General features: G+C 41.2%; 1 protein-coding gene across 2 annotated transcripts in view; it reads left to right on the top strand.

Annotated features, from left to right (window-relative positions):
- The window catches only part of cntnap2a (contactin associated protein 2a), a 403,255-nt gene that overhangs the window by 359,634 nt on the left and 25,525 nt on the right, over positions 1 to 18,096 (top strand). The window contains exons 19-23 of one of the 2 annotated variants that reach the window (XM_085468614.1): positions 3,835 to 4,053; positions 6,238 to 6,267; positions 10,272 to 10,508; positions 17,305 to 17,538; positions 17,781 to 17,914. In XM_085468614.1, the coding sequence (XP_085324740.1) occupies positions 3,835 to 4,053; positions 6,238 to 6,267; positions 10,272 to 10,508; positions 17,305 to 17,538; positions 17,781 to 17,914 (854 nt within the window). The remainder of the gene's footprint in view (positions 1 to 3,834; positions 4,054 to 6,237; positions 6,268 to 10,271; positions 10,509 to 17,304; positions 17,539 to 17,780; positions 17,915 to 18,096) is intronic. The other variant, XM_085468615.1, reaches the window with a different exon arrangement.

Here is an 18,096-nt window from a genome sequence, read left to right as displayed (position 1 = left end):
TTGATGACTAATTGCATTCATTGGGATTCATTGGGATTCAAAGGGATTTGAACATTTGGTGTCAAAAGCGCTTGCTGACCATTTCCTGCTGGTGCACCTGGCCCACCATTTTGTGTCAAAATGCCAACCAGTGAATAGACACAAAGTCGAATTTTGAGCCAAAGTGCTGTCTAAAGCCGTTACACTGAATGACATTATGTCAGCTAGTTTGCAGTCTAAGAGCTCCGTGAGCTTTTTTTCTATCCAAGTTCTTTCTTACACACAAATACTCATCTACAAAGAAAAAAAATCTATGTGCTGACACTATTCTGTACATTTGAGTGCTGAAAAATGCTCAAGGGGTTTGGTATTTGTTTTTTTCCAAATGCGTACTTCATAATACACACACACAGACACACACAGATACAGTAAATATGTGGTCTGTCACAGTTGCAGAGTGTGTGTGTGTGTGTGTGTGTGCTTGTGTGCGTGCTTGTGTCTCCTGAGGCTTTCAGAATGCCCCCACATCGATTTCCTCTCTCCTCTCTCTTGCTATCATCTTGCATTTTGCCCCACAGCACCCGTTTAGACACACAATCCAGAAATTACTCGCATGCACACTCACACACACATAAACACACACATAATCTTTGCCCTTTCGTTGGCGCAAAAAAACTCTATCTGCTGCAATCCAGTCAGGGCATGAAATGACTAGCATTAAGCTGGAATAGCATGGTTGTGCCATTCCAGGAGCCCAAAGCACATAAACACTCAGTGATACACACTTTAAACCCTTGGACAAAACACACATTACTGTGACCTCAGCAGGCTCAAAGACGCGAGGTGGACTCTATTCATTTTCCAATCTTAATAGGAAGAAATAGGCATAGGCACATTTGAGATTTATTCAGAATCGTAACCTCGTAACTAGACTGAGAACAGATGGAGAGATCCCTATTAGAAAAAAATTGACTTGTGGGATGTTTTGTGCCAAATTTTATATTTTTAAAGGCTGCAGCTAAGAAATGTACTTTCCAGCTGGAGACATGTCCTTCCAAAACTGTAAAGTTGTCTGTTTTTCTTGTGAAGACTAGTCATTTACGGTTTACATATGGAGTATAGGAGTGTGCCGTGCCGCTTTTGTCACATGTCAGACTTGTTAAAGCAATATCTACTTAGGAGTAAGAATATTTTTTCAGCCTCTTCTTCAGAGCTCAGTCAAAAGTTAATCTTAATCTCACCATATCTGTTCTCTGCGCACGCTGAGAAGCTGTCGGCATTCTTTGTATTGCATGCACTTCCTTCTTTTGCTGATAAAAACTGCTTTTTTCTTTTCCCAGCCTTTAAGAAGTTTAAATCTCGCTTCAGCCTCTACAGCAGCAGGTTTGCTATGCCACTTAGGGTTGGCTCGCACTTAAACCGAGCCTCCATCCCCCAAAAAACACAAAAGGTCCAGCCCGTTCCAACGAACCCTCAAGTTAAGAAAAAAACACAGAGCCAAAGGCTAACAAAGCAAATGAGAGCAACAACAAAGAGTTTGCCAGTCTAACAGAAAAGCGATCGAAGAGATAATGCACTGCCAGCCTTCTGGACAAAAAAAAAAGATGAAGAACAGCAAAATTGAACCTCACATTAGACAAACGCACAAGCACACCCACACGAGCAGTGATCTTTCACACAAAGACGTTCAGTGGCTTTCACTATTTATCATCATTTGGTTGTGCTGTGCTGACGCATAATTTAAAACTCGGCTCTTTCGGCCTCCATATTAAAAGATTAATAGAAAAACAAATAGCAAAAATAAAAACCTAAGCGTGGCTTTTTTGTCCTTTTTTTAGGCCAACGTGCAAAGTGTAAGGACACAACACAAATATTACATTTACACACACACAAGCATTTACACTAGTTACATCCATCATCTATGCAAATAGATGAGGCGAGCTCTGTGCTCTGAGGGCACTTTAGTTTTATTCGCGCCCGTTGACAGGAGGTTGTAGGGCATACGTCTTGGTTTGCAGTGCCACTAAAACAACACACAAATTATCAAACACACACACGCATCTCATATATGACGTTCAGCATTGTTGTTGCAGCATTACTAAAGCTTTGTTTCTGCTGGGGTATTGTGATGTATGTTTGGCCGTCTTTCACCATTTAAAATAACTGATGTCTCTCCTCCCTGCCCCGCGGACCTGTTCTGTGCATACAAACATCATTAATTCAGTATACTAAAGGCTGTCAGAGGCCTTATACTGCGTCTCTGTTTGTGTGTGTCTTTGCTGAGGTTGGTGTGTTTGTGTATTGCTGGCGTTTAAATGATGAAGCACTATTTTTTTCATGAAATTCATCTGATAGGTTAATGTACTCAGCACATTCAGGCTTTTGCTTGGATCATTTCATTAAATATTGTGTGCAAGAAAGGGTTCGAGGAAAAATGAAAGAAGGAAGAAATGATATAAGGGAGGCCAAAGTCACAGGTGGGTCTGTAAAGGCAAGAGAATAAACAGAAGCATAAAGAAACCACCGATGAAGGGAAAGTTTGAACCAAGCGAGCAAAGGGAAACATAAAAGAAAAAGGAGGGTACAAACAAGCAGGACAGGAAGGAATAAATGGAAATGGATAGATTTAATGTAGAAATGATACCAAAGGCCATGGAAGAGTCACTGAAAGATAAAGGATAATTAGATGAAAGCAATATGAAAAGGAGAAAAGGGCCAGAGACATTGATTAAACAAAGGAAAAGAAGTAAGCTCATTTCCCCATTGACTACAGTATAAATTTATTCACTCTTAATATCTGAGCCTAATGAAGCTATAATAGAATGGTAACATATCAAGCTATTTATCACCACTCGGGCTGCAGCACACTGGTGCCAGTACCGACCATATGCCACCATCCAGGATATAAAGCTTTTATACATCAGTCTCCAAACATTAAGGAAAAGTCCATTTGGGTTTTAATACGTCAATTCCGAATGATCTTTCCAGCAGCAAGTCTAAAAGAGTCCTTTAACATTTTGCTGAGGCATTCAGTTAGTTAACACATTGTCTTTTATTTACAAGGTAGAGAGACTTTGCAATTCTCCTCTATTTAAAAATGTGTATGTGATAAGGTTTATTATGTGTGACTTGTGGAGTCACACATACTCACAGAGTATCATTGTGCAGATGCAACATTGCAGACAGGTTCAAAGCAGGACCAGGCAGCGACACACAATGCAAAACAGCCAAAACTGAAATTTACTGAAGTCAGTCACACACAAAGGTGGTTCAGAAGCATCAATGAACGTTTTACCTGATCATGGCTATAAAAGGTAAACCGGTGCCCCCTCTTGGTCTACTGAGATAAATTAGACTATTAAACTGCAGAAAAGCACTAAAACTTTATGACAACCTACTGTCTCATGGACACACACAATCAAATCAACTCAGCTCAAGATAATGAAAAATTAATCTAGTAGATAAACAGGACCGTTTTGCACTGTTCGCTCTTTTTGTGTCTTCTTTCTATGGAACCTTTCCCTTCCTTTTTTTTTCACACACACCTTTCCTGACACGTCTTTCCAACTCTCAAGCAAAAGTAAGTCTAAAAAAACAGGGAAACTGCAGCAATATGACTTTGTCACAAAAAACCAACCGTTCCTGGCGGTTGGTGATATTAGGCCTGTGCAAAAGCTGTGAGCAGTCATGTAATGCAAAGCTGAAATCTATACAAGCCAAATGAGTGGCCTTGAAACAAATGAGCCATTAGATTAGAAATTTAATGCATATCTACCTACAAAGTGAACTACAGCAGAACAGAGGGTGCTGGATTTTATAAAGCTGTGAATTTTTTGGAATTTTTTCTTTCTGCAGCTCCTAAGGTGGTCTCCTTCTCCTTCGATGTCGGAAATGGACCAGTGGAGCTGATTGTGCATTCAGCTACATCCCTCAACGATGACCAGTGGCACCGTGTAATGGCTGAGCGTAACGTGAAAGAGGCTGTCCTTCAGCTGGACCAGACGTACAGGACATCCAGGCTTGCTCCCGCGCAGGGACACACACGGCTCGAGCTGTTCAGCCAGCTCTACGTGGGTAAGACGCACACCCTCGCTAGCACATCATCTAAACAACCCTCGTGTTCAAGAGCGACTCGTGTACACACATTTGATTGCAATTTGCACATTTAATATCCGCTTTGCGAAGGACGGACACTCACGCAACAATTATGAGCTCTTAAGTGCGGAAACCAAACACTCCAGCACACATCATCCACATAAATGTAATTGGATTCAACTGTTAATTAAAAAACTTTCTGTACTGTCTGTTTTGTTGCTTTTTTTTAAATAATGCTGTTGCCCTCAAATGCTGACAACCTCCATGAGAACGTCTGATTGTCTCACAAGTTAAAGATGTACCAGCTTTACTGGAAATCACAGCGTTTTCTCTTAAGCCAGCCACTGCTAATTAAGTTAATCCAAACACACACACACACACACACACGCAGGTTTTACACTTAATGATAGGCACGCATCCTTGGAAACTCATCCATGTGAGCGAACAGACTTTTAATAAATTTAAACATGATTGGGTGTGAGGCCATGTTACTCACAGAGCTCATTTATTTAATATGTTAATACTGTAAATGTCTTTGCATTAAGATACTGTTGCATAGAGGGGATCAGCTATTGGATTTTCTCTGTCCCTGCATCCTTTAATTATGGATCAGTTATCAGATAGACAAAGCCTTTATTATCACAGAAGCTGTGCATAGCTATTGGGTAAAAGGTCAACCATCTATCTCTCCAGCGCAGTGCTTCTCGAGCTCATCAGGATTTCAAATGGAAGATTTGTCCAGTTTTCTCACTGCGCTTTCACTTCTCTGTCTCATTTCGTCTTTTGTGCTGAGCAGTCAATACGCTATAGACCAAACTCCAAGGCTAAAATAGTTTTAGGGATTTTGCGGATAGAGGGAAAAGTGCTGAGGCGGATCACACACTTCCTACTATCTCATTGGAAAAAAAAGTTCAGCCCAAAGGAGATTGTTGCAAATTCCAATCAGGCCTCCCAATGTGATAGCCTCAAACCTCCTGATCCCCGTCTATAATATAATTTCATCGTCTCATCACTTTTGCTGATTTGAGCGCTGCTGAAATATCCTCACCTTATCATGTCCCAATTTGCCTCTCAGTGTATTTGTACTTTCTTTTAGAGAAACGGGAAGGGGCAAAAAGGGTCTTTGTGTGACTCGTGGCTATGAAACCGGGAACATTATGGCTTTCAGATATATCTAAGGCCAATTTGCATGTCTGTATTCTGGCCTTTTAGCTTAGGCCTGTGCGCGTGTCACCAGATCTCAAGGAATAAAAATACTGTAACAGAGAGAGAGAGAAGAAGTGAGAGAGAGAGAGCAATGGATGGACTGCATGTAACAACACCAGCAGAGGTGACATCACCTTCCTATATCTGATCTCTAATCCCCGCTTAATCCTGATTTGAGGATTTCTTTGAGAAGTTAAAGTGTTATACACAGGAAGTGACCCCCCTCTACACTCAAGGGAAGTAGTTTAGATTTGGCCTCCGACATCCAGAAAAGATAGAGATCTTCTTTGTGTTTGATCAAGAGATTTGGAAAGAGTGGGAAGAGCCCTGCAGGCAACAAGATTTTGTCTCGACTCTTGATTCCTTCATATTACGGAAGAATCTCCGCCACTGCACGGCTGTCAATGACTATTACTGATGCAACTGTTCAAAGGCGCTGAGCTAGAAAATTGACTGTAAAGGCACAAAAAAGAAAGTGAGTCCTCCACATCTACAACATGGAGGTTTACCGTGTTCGTGTGTTTGTCTCTCTATCATCTCCTTTACTCTTTCTCAATCAATATGCTCCTCATCAAGCATTTGATTGCTTTAGTGTTTACTGCACAGTGGCTCATTTGCTATAATGGCCTTGAGCGTAAATGTTATACCATCAGCATGCTGTCATTTACTTCACATTGTTAACTTTTAGCTCTCCAAATACGTGTTCATAACTATAAATGGCACCGCAATGTATTCATTTCGTGGCCACCATCTGCTCTTTTTTGAATTCCGTCTTGATTAATGCTCACTATCACATTGATTTTTATGGTTTTGCATGTTTTTGCTCATGACTTGATTGTTTTGTCTTTCTTTTGTGCGCTGCTCTTTTCTTTCCCCCTCTCCACCCCCGTCTCTGCCGTCGTGAATCGACATCGTCCTTGCTTGCTCGTCGCTGCATGCATGCGACACCTGTCACAGGGAAACCAGCCTCGCTCACCTGCCAAGACAGTAGGTAACATTTACTGAGTACAGCGAAATGTCTCTGCTTCTGTTAGTTGATTCAGATTTTATGGCAGCCTCACTTTAAGTGAGTATTAGTCTTCTAAAATATCAGTGCTCATGCTTTGATTGCCTGTTGTTTGTTTTTTTTGAGTAGGGGGGTGTGGGGGTGGGGGGGGTAGACTGATGATAAGCACCCAAGTCTTCTAAATTACAGCAGGTGGCAATTTAAGTCAGTACTCATATATGACTTCCTTTTATAAAAAGCGAAGTTATTATCAACCTTTTAGAGAGATGCTTTAAAAAAACAGTGTTATAACCCAATAGATATGAAGCATGTGGCTGCTGATATGAGCTTTTTTTTTTTTTATCATAATATCCCCCTCTGGAAATGCCAGTGGGTTAGGAATGCTTTTGAAATGGCATTTAGACCCAGTGAATCAAAACACCCATCAGAAACTAATACAAATTGAATCCTGAAGTGTGCTTCTAATAAACACAGAGCGTGCGAAATACTGTAGTTAAAGATATCTCCAACGTTGCGAACAGCAAAGAGAAAGAAAAGCACATGCCGCCATTCGGCTTAACCACTTTTAAAATGTTAATGGAAGTAAATCTGCAGCCGATTCTTATTTAATTTAATTCATCTGAATATGCCTCCACAGAAGAATCCACATGTGGCGAATACTGTCAGTACAGTGTTAAAGTGCATACTGCAAGTTTATTCAATGCAAAGTCTTTACTTAGTAATTCAGCATTCACACTGATACATCCATACATGCAGTGAAGGTTAAGCGGTCACATATGGCTTTCCTTCTAATTTGCCTGCTACTGCGTGTGTTTGTGTGTGCGTGTGTGTCTTCTAATGAAAACAAAATGTTGCTTAATTAGGACATCATTACAAGGTAACATCCTCTTGGGGCACACACGTTACTCCCATAAATGAATTGAGCCATATATATACATTTCACTTTAATAATTGCTTATGTTTTGACATATATGTATTAATTACAATATTTCTGTGCAGTCATGTGCTGCTGAGACTGTGTGTCAGATTGTTTGTAAGCCTACTGCTAATATTGAGAAAATGAAAAGTCTGGTAGTCATGTATACACCGAGTGAAGCCAGATGTTGAAACTAGGTTGCAACAAAGGGTATAGAGGCATTTTTTGTTTTTTTTTAATATTAAGAAGCTGATTCAACTCTAACAGACAAAGTCTGCTTAAGGAGGGCTGGAGAGGGCATAATCCACAAGACCTTCAACCAGTAGACTAGAGTGTCATTCTTATGCCTGGCTATTATCTTATGCCGGGCTCACACTGTGCGATTTTTTTCAGTCGCGCGATTCAGCTCCTGCTCAAACTGCACGATTGACTCGTAGGGGTTAGAAGTTCGTAGGTCACGATGCAGGGTCTCACACTATACGGCCCATTTGGTGTAAACTAAAGCATATCATCCCAAACACCTCATACCAACTGCCAAGCACGGTGGTGGAGGGAGGTGATCAACAGCTTAAGCTTGGCTGAAACCGGGTCATGAAACTGGACTATAATCCCAAGCGCAGCAGCAAATCTACAACAGAAGGGCAAAGTGAAGCAAAGAAATAATGCTGTAGTGGCCCAGTCAAAGTCTAGGCAAATCGCATTGCAAATCTCAATGAACTGAAACAAACATGCACAGAAAGGTGGACAAAAATTCTGATGAAACCTGTAAAGTCATTTCTACTAAAAAAGTAGTTCTACAAGCTACTGAATCATGCAGTGTACTTCTTTTTCACGTTTTTTTTAGAGTATATGATGATTTCCTGAAAAAGGTTAGAAAGCACATATGTATGTTGTACATATACATAAGATTAAAGATATGCTGAATACACAGGTGTTTGCAAAAACGTTAAAAATAAATGTAATGAAAATTTTAAAAAGTAAAGTATACAGTTTTAGGAGACAAGTCTAGTTGATTTTTGTCTTAATCACCAAAGCTCTATAAATGTATACTATTGACTATTAATTATAAAGAACTATAATTACATACAGAGAAACTTCGTGTTTACTAATATACGTAAAACTTGGGCCTGTACATATAAAAATGCAGAACATGCATTGGTGTTTTTCTTGCATGTAGCACCTATTTTGAATTACCCCCACAGGTTTTGATTTAACTTTTTTTTTTCTTATTCATTGAACAGCCCCGCATCTCCTCCTTTTGTATTTGCTAGGGGGAGTAGGATAAATATTCAGGTGCGAGGTTCACATCTGGTTCAATTTAACTTACGGACAGATGGCATCACATTTTCTTCAAGCACACTTTGGAAAAATGCAGACTGCATTACTGAATCAGTGACTGCAAGCTGCCCACTCCCTGAGGCAGTGAAGGAACCCTAAACTACTCTGTTCCTCCACTATGCTTTACAGTTGGTGTGGAGGTTTTTTTTCAAATAAAGCTGCCTTTATCCTGTGCCAAACATGTGGCCAAACAGCACTGTCATTGATTGCTTTGTCCTGAACAGATCAGTGCAAAAGACCTATCTAAGCCAGTTGCAAATAGTTGCTGCTCATGCTTTTTTTTCCTGGCACACCAACCCATGTAGGTCACATCTGTAGTTTGACATTAACTCAGTTGCCTCCAGATCCTGTGATTGAATTCAGAGGTTTTTGGTGACTTCTTTTTTTACATCAAACATGCTGGTTGGGCTAAATTTGCTAGGATATCTAGACCTGTACTTACTTTTTTAAATGATTGTAACTGTGATAAGCCAATATTGACTGCGGTCACAATCAGTCAGGCTCTATTACACAGCGTTTGTGAGTAGCACAGAAACCGTATGCACCTGACTGTGCGTGCGTGTGTGTGTGTATACGTGCCTGCCCCGGTCTCCGCAGGCTTCGGAGCCTGCTGTCCATTTAATCAGAGACTGATTCAGACCTGGGTAAACAGGTGGCAGAAACCTCCAGCCAATCAGTACTACAAAATAGATTAATTAAGGGGCCTACTAAAAGTCTAATTCTTCATGGGACTGAAAATAGGAGAAAGCATGCAAAAGCTCAGCTGCATCCCAATACGTGAATAATGTATCGGCTGGAGAAAATCAAAGTACATGTATTAGTAATCTTATTATGCCTCTATTGTACCTATGTGGGCAAGCTAAAATTGCATAAGCGAGAGTGCAGCTGTTGAGGGACGACCCCGCCTGCTAGAATGTGTGTTCACATTTCCTTTACATGTCTTCCTGAATAGACACTCTTCCTTAAGCCAGACGATGCCCTTGAGATGTTTTACAGTAATAACTAAAATGACCCTCGGTTCTCGTCTCCGATAGTGCGCGCAAGTGTGCGTGCTTACGTTTGTGTTTACCCACACAGAATATTTATGCTCGGTGGGTGTGTTTGTGTATTTTTGAATCTATACCTGTGGGTGTATATTTATGAGTGTGTTTATTGCTGTGGTCATTTAGGTCGACATTAATCTATTTAACACCCCTACTTTGTCCAAGTTAATGGGTAGTTAGACTGTAATCGTGCAAGGCCAGAATGACGATGGAAGCACTTTAGAAGAATGGCTATCGACACCCCAAGGCTAAGCAGTAATGCTTACATTGACTCATTCAAATCAGGTGCGCACTGTGCGGCATTTTTAAAACGTGTGTGTTCATCTCGAGCATGTAGTTTACGTGCATCCGCGCATCCATTTGCATGTGTATGCTAGTGCGAGGTTCATTAAGAGACAGTGTTCATTAGGCTGTTGCAATTACTGAAGAAATCAAACGAGTTGAAGGTTGTTTCAAGAACGGCGTCACAGTCAGAACAATTAGTGTGACATCAGTGGCTTCCTCCAGGCATTAGGATATTAATGTTTCTAAAACAGATTAAAATAGAGCCTCTTGCATTCAGAATGACTTTTGCGACCCTGACTTCCAGTTGTCCTCCCTTCCTTCTCCTTGTTTTCTTTTCTCCTGACGCTACATATCCTTCCCCCCTCTGCGTTCCCTCCTTCCTGCTCCTTCTTCCGGTCCTCAGGTGCTGCAGGGGGACAGCGGGGGTTCCTGGGATGTATCAGAGCCTTACGAATGAATGGCATCACTCTCGATCTGGAAGAAAGGGCGAAGGTCACACCTGGGGTCAAGCCCGGTTGCCAAGGCCACTGTAACAGTTTTGGGATGTACTGTCGGAATGGGGGAAAGTGTGTGGAGAGGTATAACGGCTACCTGTGTGACTGCACCGCCACCGCCTACGATGGTCCGTTCTGCACCAGAGGTAAGAGGCATTTTCAGACAGGCAATTTGACTCTATTTAAAGACAATGTACATCTGGCTTTTCTTTGTCCTCAAAACTTTCAGTGCAAAACAAATGAAATTTTCCCTCTGTGGGTTTTGAAGGGGTTTTTTTTCCCTTTTACATCAGGTTTTGTTTTCCCATTTCCTGGCCTTGCAGGACTGCTTTTCTGCTCGGAAATTAAGGATGACACACTGAGCAATAATCCTTCGGCTAACATTTTCTCCGACAACTTTTGCAGGCATATTTCTGAGATCATGTTATCATTTGCGCTTTCTCTTTTATTCACAAAGCCAGAGTCAAACAGCACCAGGATTACCGCTGGAGTAGTTGTGTTTCAATGAGCTTCATTCCCCGACAACCCACCGTGATTGTCGCTGCGCTTTGTGATCGTGCCCCACTTCCTATTCAGTTTGGCGCTGTTGTTTTTGAAAGTGTTTGGGCTTGCGATAAAAGGCATCGATTGAGGGTAATATTATGCTTACCCACCAATTCTCCCTAGAGTGCTCTCGCTGAATGCTGATACTGTGCAAATGCAGAGCTGAGAGATCAAACTCAGAAACAAAGCGTGAGTGACTTCAGTAAGAGGTGTGTCTAGTGATCTGATGTTTTCTTTGAAGATCACAGACAAGCAGTGTCACACTGTAACTCTGCTTCTGCGCTGTTGCATATTGCTAAAGCATCGTGTTTGTTTCACCGGGATTCATTAGATACACTATTAAAGTTCTATTTCCCAAAACAAGTTTTCATGAAATTCTCTCGGGAGAAGAGCAGCGGCGCTGTCAGAGGCTTTCTGCTCGCTCCCAGTCAGGAAGTTGATCCCCGACACGTGAATTAATTTGTTTCCTAAAGTCGAATGGTGTTTTCCCCCCTGTGTTCTTGGCAGGGGGGTGACAAGATGACAGAAAGGCAGAATGTGTGTCTTGGTGTGGGCTTGCGTGCGTGTGTGTGGTGTGGAGGAGGGTGACAGTGTGTGGTGATATGCTAGTGTAAGACATGAAAAGACCTCCTCAGAATTCTGTCATAACCAATCAGGCATTTCAGGATTTAGAGAATAAAGATTACTGTCTGTGTGTGTGTGTGTGTGTGTGTGTGTGTGTGTGTGTGTGTGTGTGTGTGTGTGTGTGTGAGAGAGAGAGAGAGCGAGCGAGAGAGAGGCAAAGAAAGGGAGAGAGCACACCCTTGTGTCTATTTGTTTTTGTGCAATGTTCCCTCTAATTTTTTCACGTGTCTGAGCGAACACACAAACTCCCTGAGCGGTCCTTTAGACGTGTGCACTGTGGTCACTCCAGCATTGAATCTATCCAAGTTTAGGGATGGGTACCGGTATCCGGTGCCATGATGGCACCGGTTCTGACATAAACGGTAGTAACCAGACCGAAAAGCAACGCACATTTCGGTGCTTTTTTTTCCTGAGATGTCACACACTTTGGATTCTAGCCAATCATTTTACCTTTGCAAGTGTAGTAGGCGGGCCCAGGTACGTACGTTCTTTTAGAGCAGAGCTACAGATTAAAAATGCCCAAGGCGAAGCGGTCAAATTCTGGCTGTACTTCACAGCAAAAGATGCAAACTCAGCAGCCTGCAACAAGTGCTTTAAGGTGATACTGTGCAAAGGAGGTAACTCCTCGAATCTGATGAATCTGATGCCACACAAATTATTTGTGCCACTACAAAAAAATAATTTCTGTCCACTATGAGATAAAGGAGAACAACAGCCTGATACCTGTTGCCATTGAATTTTGTGATTGGTCGACATGGTACATAGGAAAGGGTGGGTTTTTTTGGTTTTGTTTTTGCTCACAGGTGGAGAGCGCTTTCAAGCCTTTTCCTTATAAAAATGCGTTTTTACCGTTTCTTCCTGCAGTAAATATAAACAATGAAAGTAAACCAAAAAAACCAAACATTGCATATATTTTTATCATAACTCTGGTTTTACGTGGCCTATCAACACAATTTAAAAAGTCCACACAATTGTTCCGTCTGTCCTGCTCACATCTCCAATGGTTGTACACATTGTCATTAACGTGGCTTCACTCCACATCAGCCACACCGCTTTGCTAGCTAAAACACCGGTGCCGGCACATAAGGACGCTGTCATTAGTGATGTGCGATACCACTGAAAGTAAAATTCAGGGTGGTATCGATCTGATCTGATACCGATACTTTATACAAAAACGTATTTTATTTATTGTGTCTCAAATGATAGCATCATAATGATTACAGGTCATCAGATTAGTTGTTCTTATCACTTAATAATGCAGAATTCATCATATAGAAATAAAAAAACTGAAGTTGTGCGCTATTTGAACACCTTGCCTGCCTGCCACACTAAAGGACTCCGTGAGAGACGTCTGTCTCGCCCTAGCAGCACCTGTCCATGTCCACTCCTCGTCTTCAGTTCGCCTCAACATACGCTCGTCATATTCTGTGATATGATTTACTCTGAGCAGTAGCAGTTTTTGATACGGGTGACACAGGCGGCTGCCCGGGGCGGTATCGTGGTGGGGCATCAGCAAAAAATAAATAAATAAATTGCTCGTACTCATGCTGCCCGACATCAGCCAGCGCATATTGGGAATGGCATGGGCACCGATTGGTTTTCTATCACCCATTTCCTGGGAGTAAGGGCGCCCTCCGTTTGCAAGGTGCGCCTGCTGCTTGCGGCACAGGGAGGAGAGGGCGGGGCGGCGGGGGACTTATAATTTGCACCGATGTTTTTCCGAAATTCTGTACGCGAAAAGTGAGCGCGAGAGCCCTCAGGGCGCCTGCTCGCTGCTGAAGTCAAAGTAAACTTTATTGTCATCTCCGCTGCATGCAGTACACTATTGAGAGAGACGAGACGACGAGGCTCCAGTTACAGCAGTGCAAGTAAACAAACAATAAATATAAGAAGAGTAAGAAAATAAATATACACTTTAGGACTAGGAGTAAAGGGATCAATAACAATTTAAAATTAAAATTTTATATTTTGATGATTTAATGTCTCACACACAACCCGTGGAAAGGGGAGGGAGGCCTGCTGCCTCCAAATAGAGCACATTTCATTCATAATTTTTTCATTCATAATGTTGTAAATCCAAGCCCATTATGTATTCATGATTTGAATCCTGGGTTGTGTGAAATCCCAGAAATACACCTTAGACAAAGTGAATCTGTGAACTAAGGTGTAGGTCACGTTGCATTGTGGGTGCCGCGCTCCCACAATGCATTGCGCGTGACGTCAACTCCAAAGCCCTATTAGGTTATGTTGTGGCGATCCTCGAGTTGGGGGATTTGTGTTCATACTGCAGTCCAAAATTAAAACCAATGGAAGATGGACAAGCAAAGTTCAAAGCCATAAGGTGCTCAGTTTAGAAAAAATAGAAAAGAAGAGGAGGAGAAACGAGCAAAAGATACAGATAAGAAGATGTGTCATTGGATAATGGCAGGTCATCCTGAAACGATCAGAATCAGAACACTTTATTAATCCCGAAGGAAATTATGTGGGTTACAGTTGCTCCAAAGAGAAATGGTAAAAATAGTAACAGTAACAGACTAAACTCCAAACAATACATTATGTTACAGATTTTAATATTAATTAGTCATTGTCAATTGTTGATTTGTCCTGTTCTCAATGTATGACGAATTATGATGGCTGTTTGGTAGCCGTTTGCATACTATGCATACTCTCCCTCTCTTCATGTGTGTGTGTGTGTTTCTCTGGTAAATTTAGTAGTTCCTTCCAATGTAGACTAACCGAATGAAATAGGTTCTTCCCACTGTGTTCCTGTTAATGATAAACTACAAATTTCCCCTAAATTACTAAAATATCGATATTTTAATGTGAGAATCGATTCTAGAACATAAATGAATCGATATTTCAGGATCGATCCGCACATCACTAGCTGTCATAGCCTGTCAACAACGTTGATTTGCTGCGTATATACGAATGTGAATCGCGTTATTGGCTGGACTATGGGATAAGGTGGCATCGTTCTAATCCTATATGGGAGCAGCCAGTCACTTACTAACACTGCAAAGCAGAATTGTTAAAGTTTTAATTTTAATTTCAATACAGGTTGGATTTTTATTTTATTTTTTATTTTTTTGTGCGCAACGCAGATTTTCTGTGCGCAGAGACCGTGCCAGCAGTGCACAATTGCACACGCGCGCAGCTTAGAGGGAACATTGATGACATGTGACTTCATCATCTATTTCCTCCTTTCATTCCTTTGTGTCCCTCTTTTCCTTCACTCTGCTACAGTTTTTTTTCCTTTCATTTGGACTCACTGTCCTCTTTGTCTCTTTGCTACTTTTTCCCCCTCATTTATGCTCTGTTTTTTCTTTTCTCCTGCCACTCCTTTATAATTATTTTACTCTTGTCCCCATAAATATGTATTCCACTTATTCCTCCTCCGTTTCTTACTTTGCCACACTTATTTTCTCGCTCCTCTCTCAATTGCCCCTCTCCTGGTTTCTCAGTTTTCTGCCCTTTCCCAAATTTCTCTCTTTCCCTCTCTTTAATGTACCACTCTCTCCCCATCCTCCCAGCTAGTGAAAAATGCATGAAGTCAGCCATAATTGCATAGTGCATTTCCATTGTATCCATATTTACACACTGCTCAGGGGACCCTGCAGTATTGTTATTATACACTCTCATTCTTTTGCTTTTTTGCCCTTGAGGGTCTCGCGTGGAGCTGGTGTGCACATGTACATACGTATGAACACACGCACGCACGCTAAAACTTGCAAAAATGCAATTGCACATGTACCTGTTGAGATTTGCACTGCTCAGAATCCACATCCGAAACTTCTTCTCATACTGACATGAAGTACACACACACACACGAAAAGCTCCAGCTCTGCAGCATTGCTCATACCCCATTAAGGTTCCAGACAATTTTATGTGTTGCTACTGAAGCTCTGGGTAACAAGTTGGGGTACTTTCTTTCCTTCTTTCCCCAGTAGGAAAGAGAAAAAACTTACTGTGAGAGTATTTTAAACGTGAAAATGCTCTCCATGACTTACATGAGTTTGTTTCTAGTGTATATTATATACTACATGAACACATCGCTAAATAGAGCTAACAGGTGTCATCACACACACAGTTCATTATACTTAATAGACTACAATGATTGTTAGTACTTGTTACTGACAGTAGAAGAAAAACTCACCTTGTCATCATAGACAGTATAAAAGATGTAAGTAAATACTTTGAAATGAGTAAATGAGCATTTCTGCCAATGTGGTTGCATAAACTGCTAACTATAAAATACTCTATGTCGGTGATTCCCAAAGGGTTGGCTAGGGCCCCCTGGAGGGCTGCAAAGGTACTGCAGGTGAGCTTGAGTAATAACAGAAATTCAGTTTGAAGTTTATTTAAAAGCATTTACATTTAATTCATTCATTTATATAAAATGTTGATCAAACAGGTAATAATCTGCTCTTACATTGAAGTTTGTGCCCGAGTCACAGGTGGTCACACATTGGCCAACATTGCTGTTTATGTTTTTCAAATAAAGAATTTCAAGGAAATGTTTTTTTTTTATTAAAGTGAAAATAGGAATAGATAGGATATGTCTTCTTGACTTTGGGAATGACTGCTCTATGAATATTTAAATGAAAGAAATAAATAATTCTTATTTACTATGGTAATTCTTCCTAACCATGTTTAAGCTAGGTTTACATTTGTCTAAACACATCATTTTTTAAGTTAATTTTGTCAAATTTAAAAGTAGTTTGACAGGTTTAGGGAGGATAGCACTTTCTAATATGGAATATCTGAGCTTACCCATAACAATAAAGTTCAGTTAATACAAAAAGATTGCTAAAATGGGTCTCTCCAGACTTCTGAGGCTTGGAACTATATGATTATAAGCTAAATAAAGGATAAAATTGGTAGGTAACCTGAATAGAGCTGAGATTTTGCTTCTGTGGCAATACTATTCAGAGAACTTACCCATTTTCAAGTAATAAGTGTTCTATTAAATTAAAGTAATGTAGCTTGAAGTATTTATTGTACTGTGTCTGGTGGGAGCTGATGGGTGAAGTGAAGCTTTAAAAAAGATGCATAAATGTGTTCGCTTGAAATTCTGGACCCATAAGGGCTGTAATTTTACATTTCACCGTGGCTGCAGAGGGAAGGAGAACATGTTGAGGCATATTGCGTGGCATTTGCACACATACACACACACACATACGCACTCAACCCTATTCTCTCTGCTTTCCCTGCAACCATTCTCTTTAATTTCACACGTATTATGCCTTTATCTCCTTTTTAACTGACTCGCAGACATGGCGAATGAGTACACGTACACACGAACACAAACAAGGAGTGTAACAGAAATAGACTATAGAAAAATAAGGTCTCGTCTTCTCGATATTTGATTATGAGAATCAATAAGCCTCCTGGTATGGTTGAAATATGCCATTAGGTTTGTTAATGTACTGGTAAACAGTGCATTGTTTGGTTTCAAATGCTGGACTACAGCAATTTAACACTCGCTTTACTACATCATCTGAACACAGCCTTATTTATGTGTGTGTTTATTCCCCTCTGGCTATATAATATGTCTACCCTGTTGTGTCTTTGCATCTATGAGCTTGTGAGTGGCTCCCTGTGGCTTGTTTTTGATGGAAAATTCTCTTTCTTTCTTTCTTTCTTGGTTTCTTGCTTGCTTGTGTTTTAAGCGCACATTACAACACAGTACAGTTGAAGCAAGCAACATTTATTGCATTTGAGTGAGAGCTTAATTTTGGTCCTACATTTTGTTCCTTCTTCCATCATCTCACCCAGATGTTGGAGGTTTCTTTGAGGCAGGGACGCTGGTAAAGTACAACTTCCTGCCTGAAGCCATTGCGGGAGCCAGTAAAGACACCAAGGTGTTGACGCACCAGCTCACGCCACATGAGGTGAATCTAACAAAGGAGGAGGTGGCCTTTAGTTTCAGCACATCCAGTGCTCCAGCTGTTCTGATGTACGTGAGCTCCAAGACGCAGGACTATCTTGCCGTGGTGTTAAGACAGAATGGTAAGGCTGACACGCAGCACACACACACACGCACATTAAATTGTTGCTCACCATTGCAGACAACATTTAAACGTCTTCCTTGCAGCACACATTGGTATAATCTCCAAAAATCCTCCTTAGTCAACGACCAACCACGGAGCAGCAGCTGACAGAAAACTGCTTTGATGATATATAAGGCCTAAAAAACTGACTGCGCCACCTAGTGTCTGAGATTTTAAACTGCTGTATCTGTACGTCTCCAGGTTCGCTGCAGGTGCGATATAACCTGGGTGGTCTGAGGGAGCCGTTCACCATAGATGTGGACCAGCGTAACTTGGCCAATGGACAGCCACATAGTATTAACATGTCCCGTCACGACAGGAGAATCACCATCCAGGTACAGAATCAACACGCGTGCTCATCTGAGCTCTTATTTTAGTCTTTTACTCAGAGTAAGGATTACATTTCAACTTACTGTGCAGCACAGGGACTTTTGGGTCCCATACAAATTAAAAACACTCACATATTCTCAGTTACGGGTACAGAACTACACGAGCGCAGGAAGTGTTAGCTCAATGG

The sequence above is a fragment of the Copadichromis virginalis genome, linkage group LG9 (assembly GCF_057382275.1).
Source record: "Copadichromis virginalis isolate Kocher_CV1m ecotype Utaka linkage group LG9, C_Virginalis_male_GT1.1, whole genome shotgun sequence".
Classification (NCBI taxonomy): Eukaryota; Metazoa; Chordata; class Actinopteri; order Cichliformes; family Cichlidae; genus Copadichromis; species Copadichromis virginalis.
Note: the sequence above shows the minus strand (reverse complement) of the source record. Positions and strands in the feature narration are given on the sequence as shown.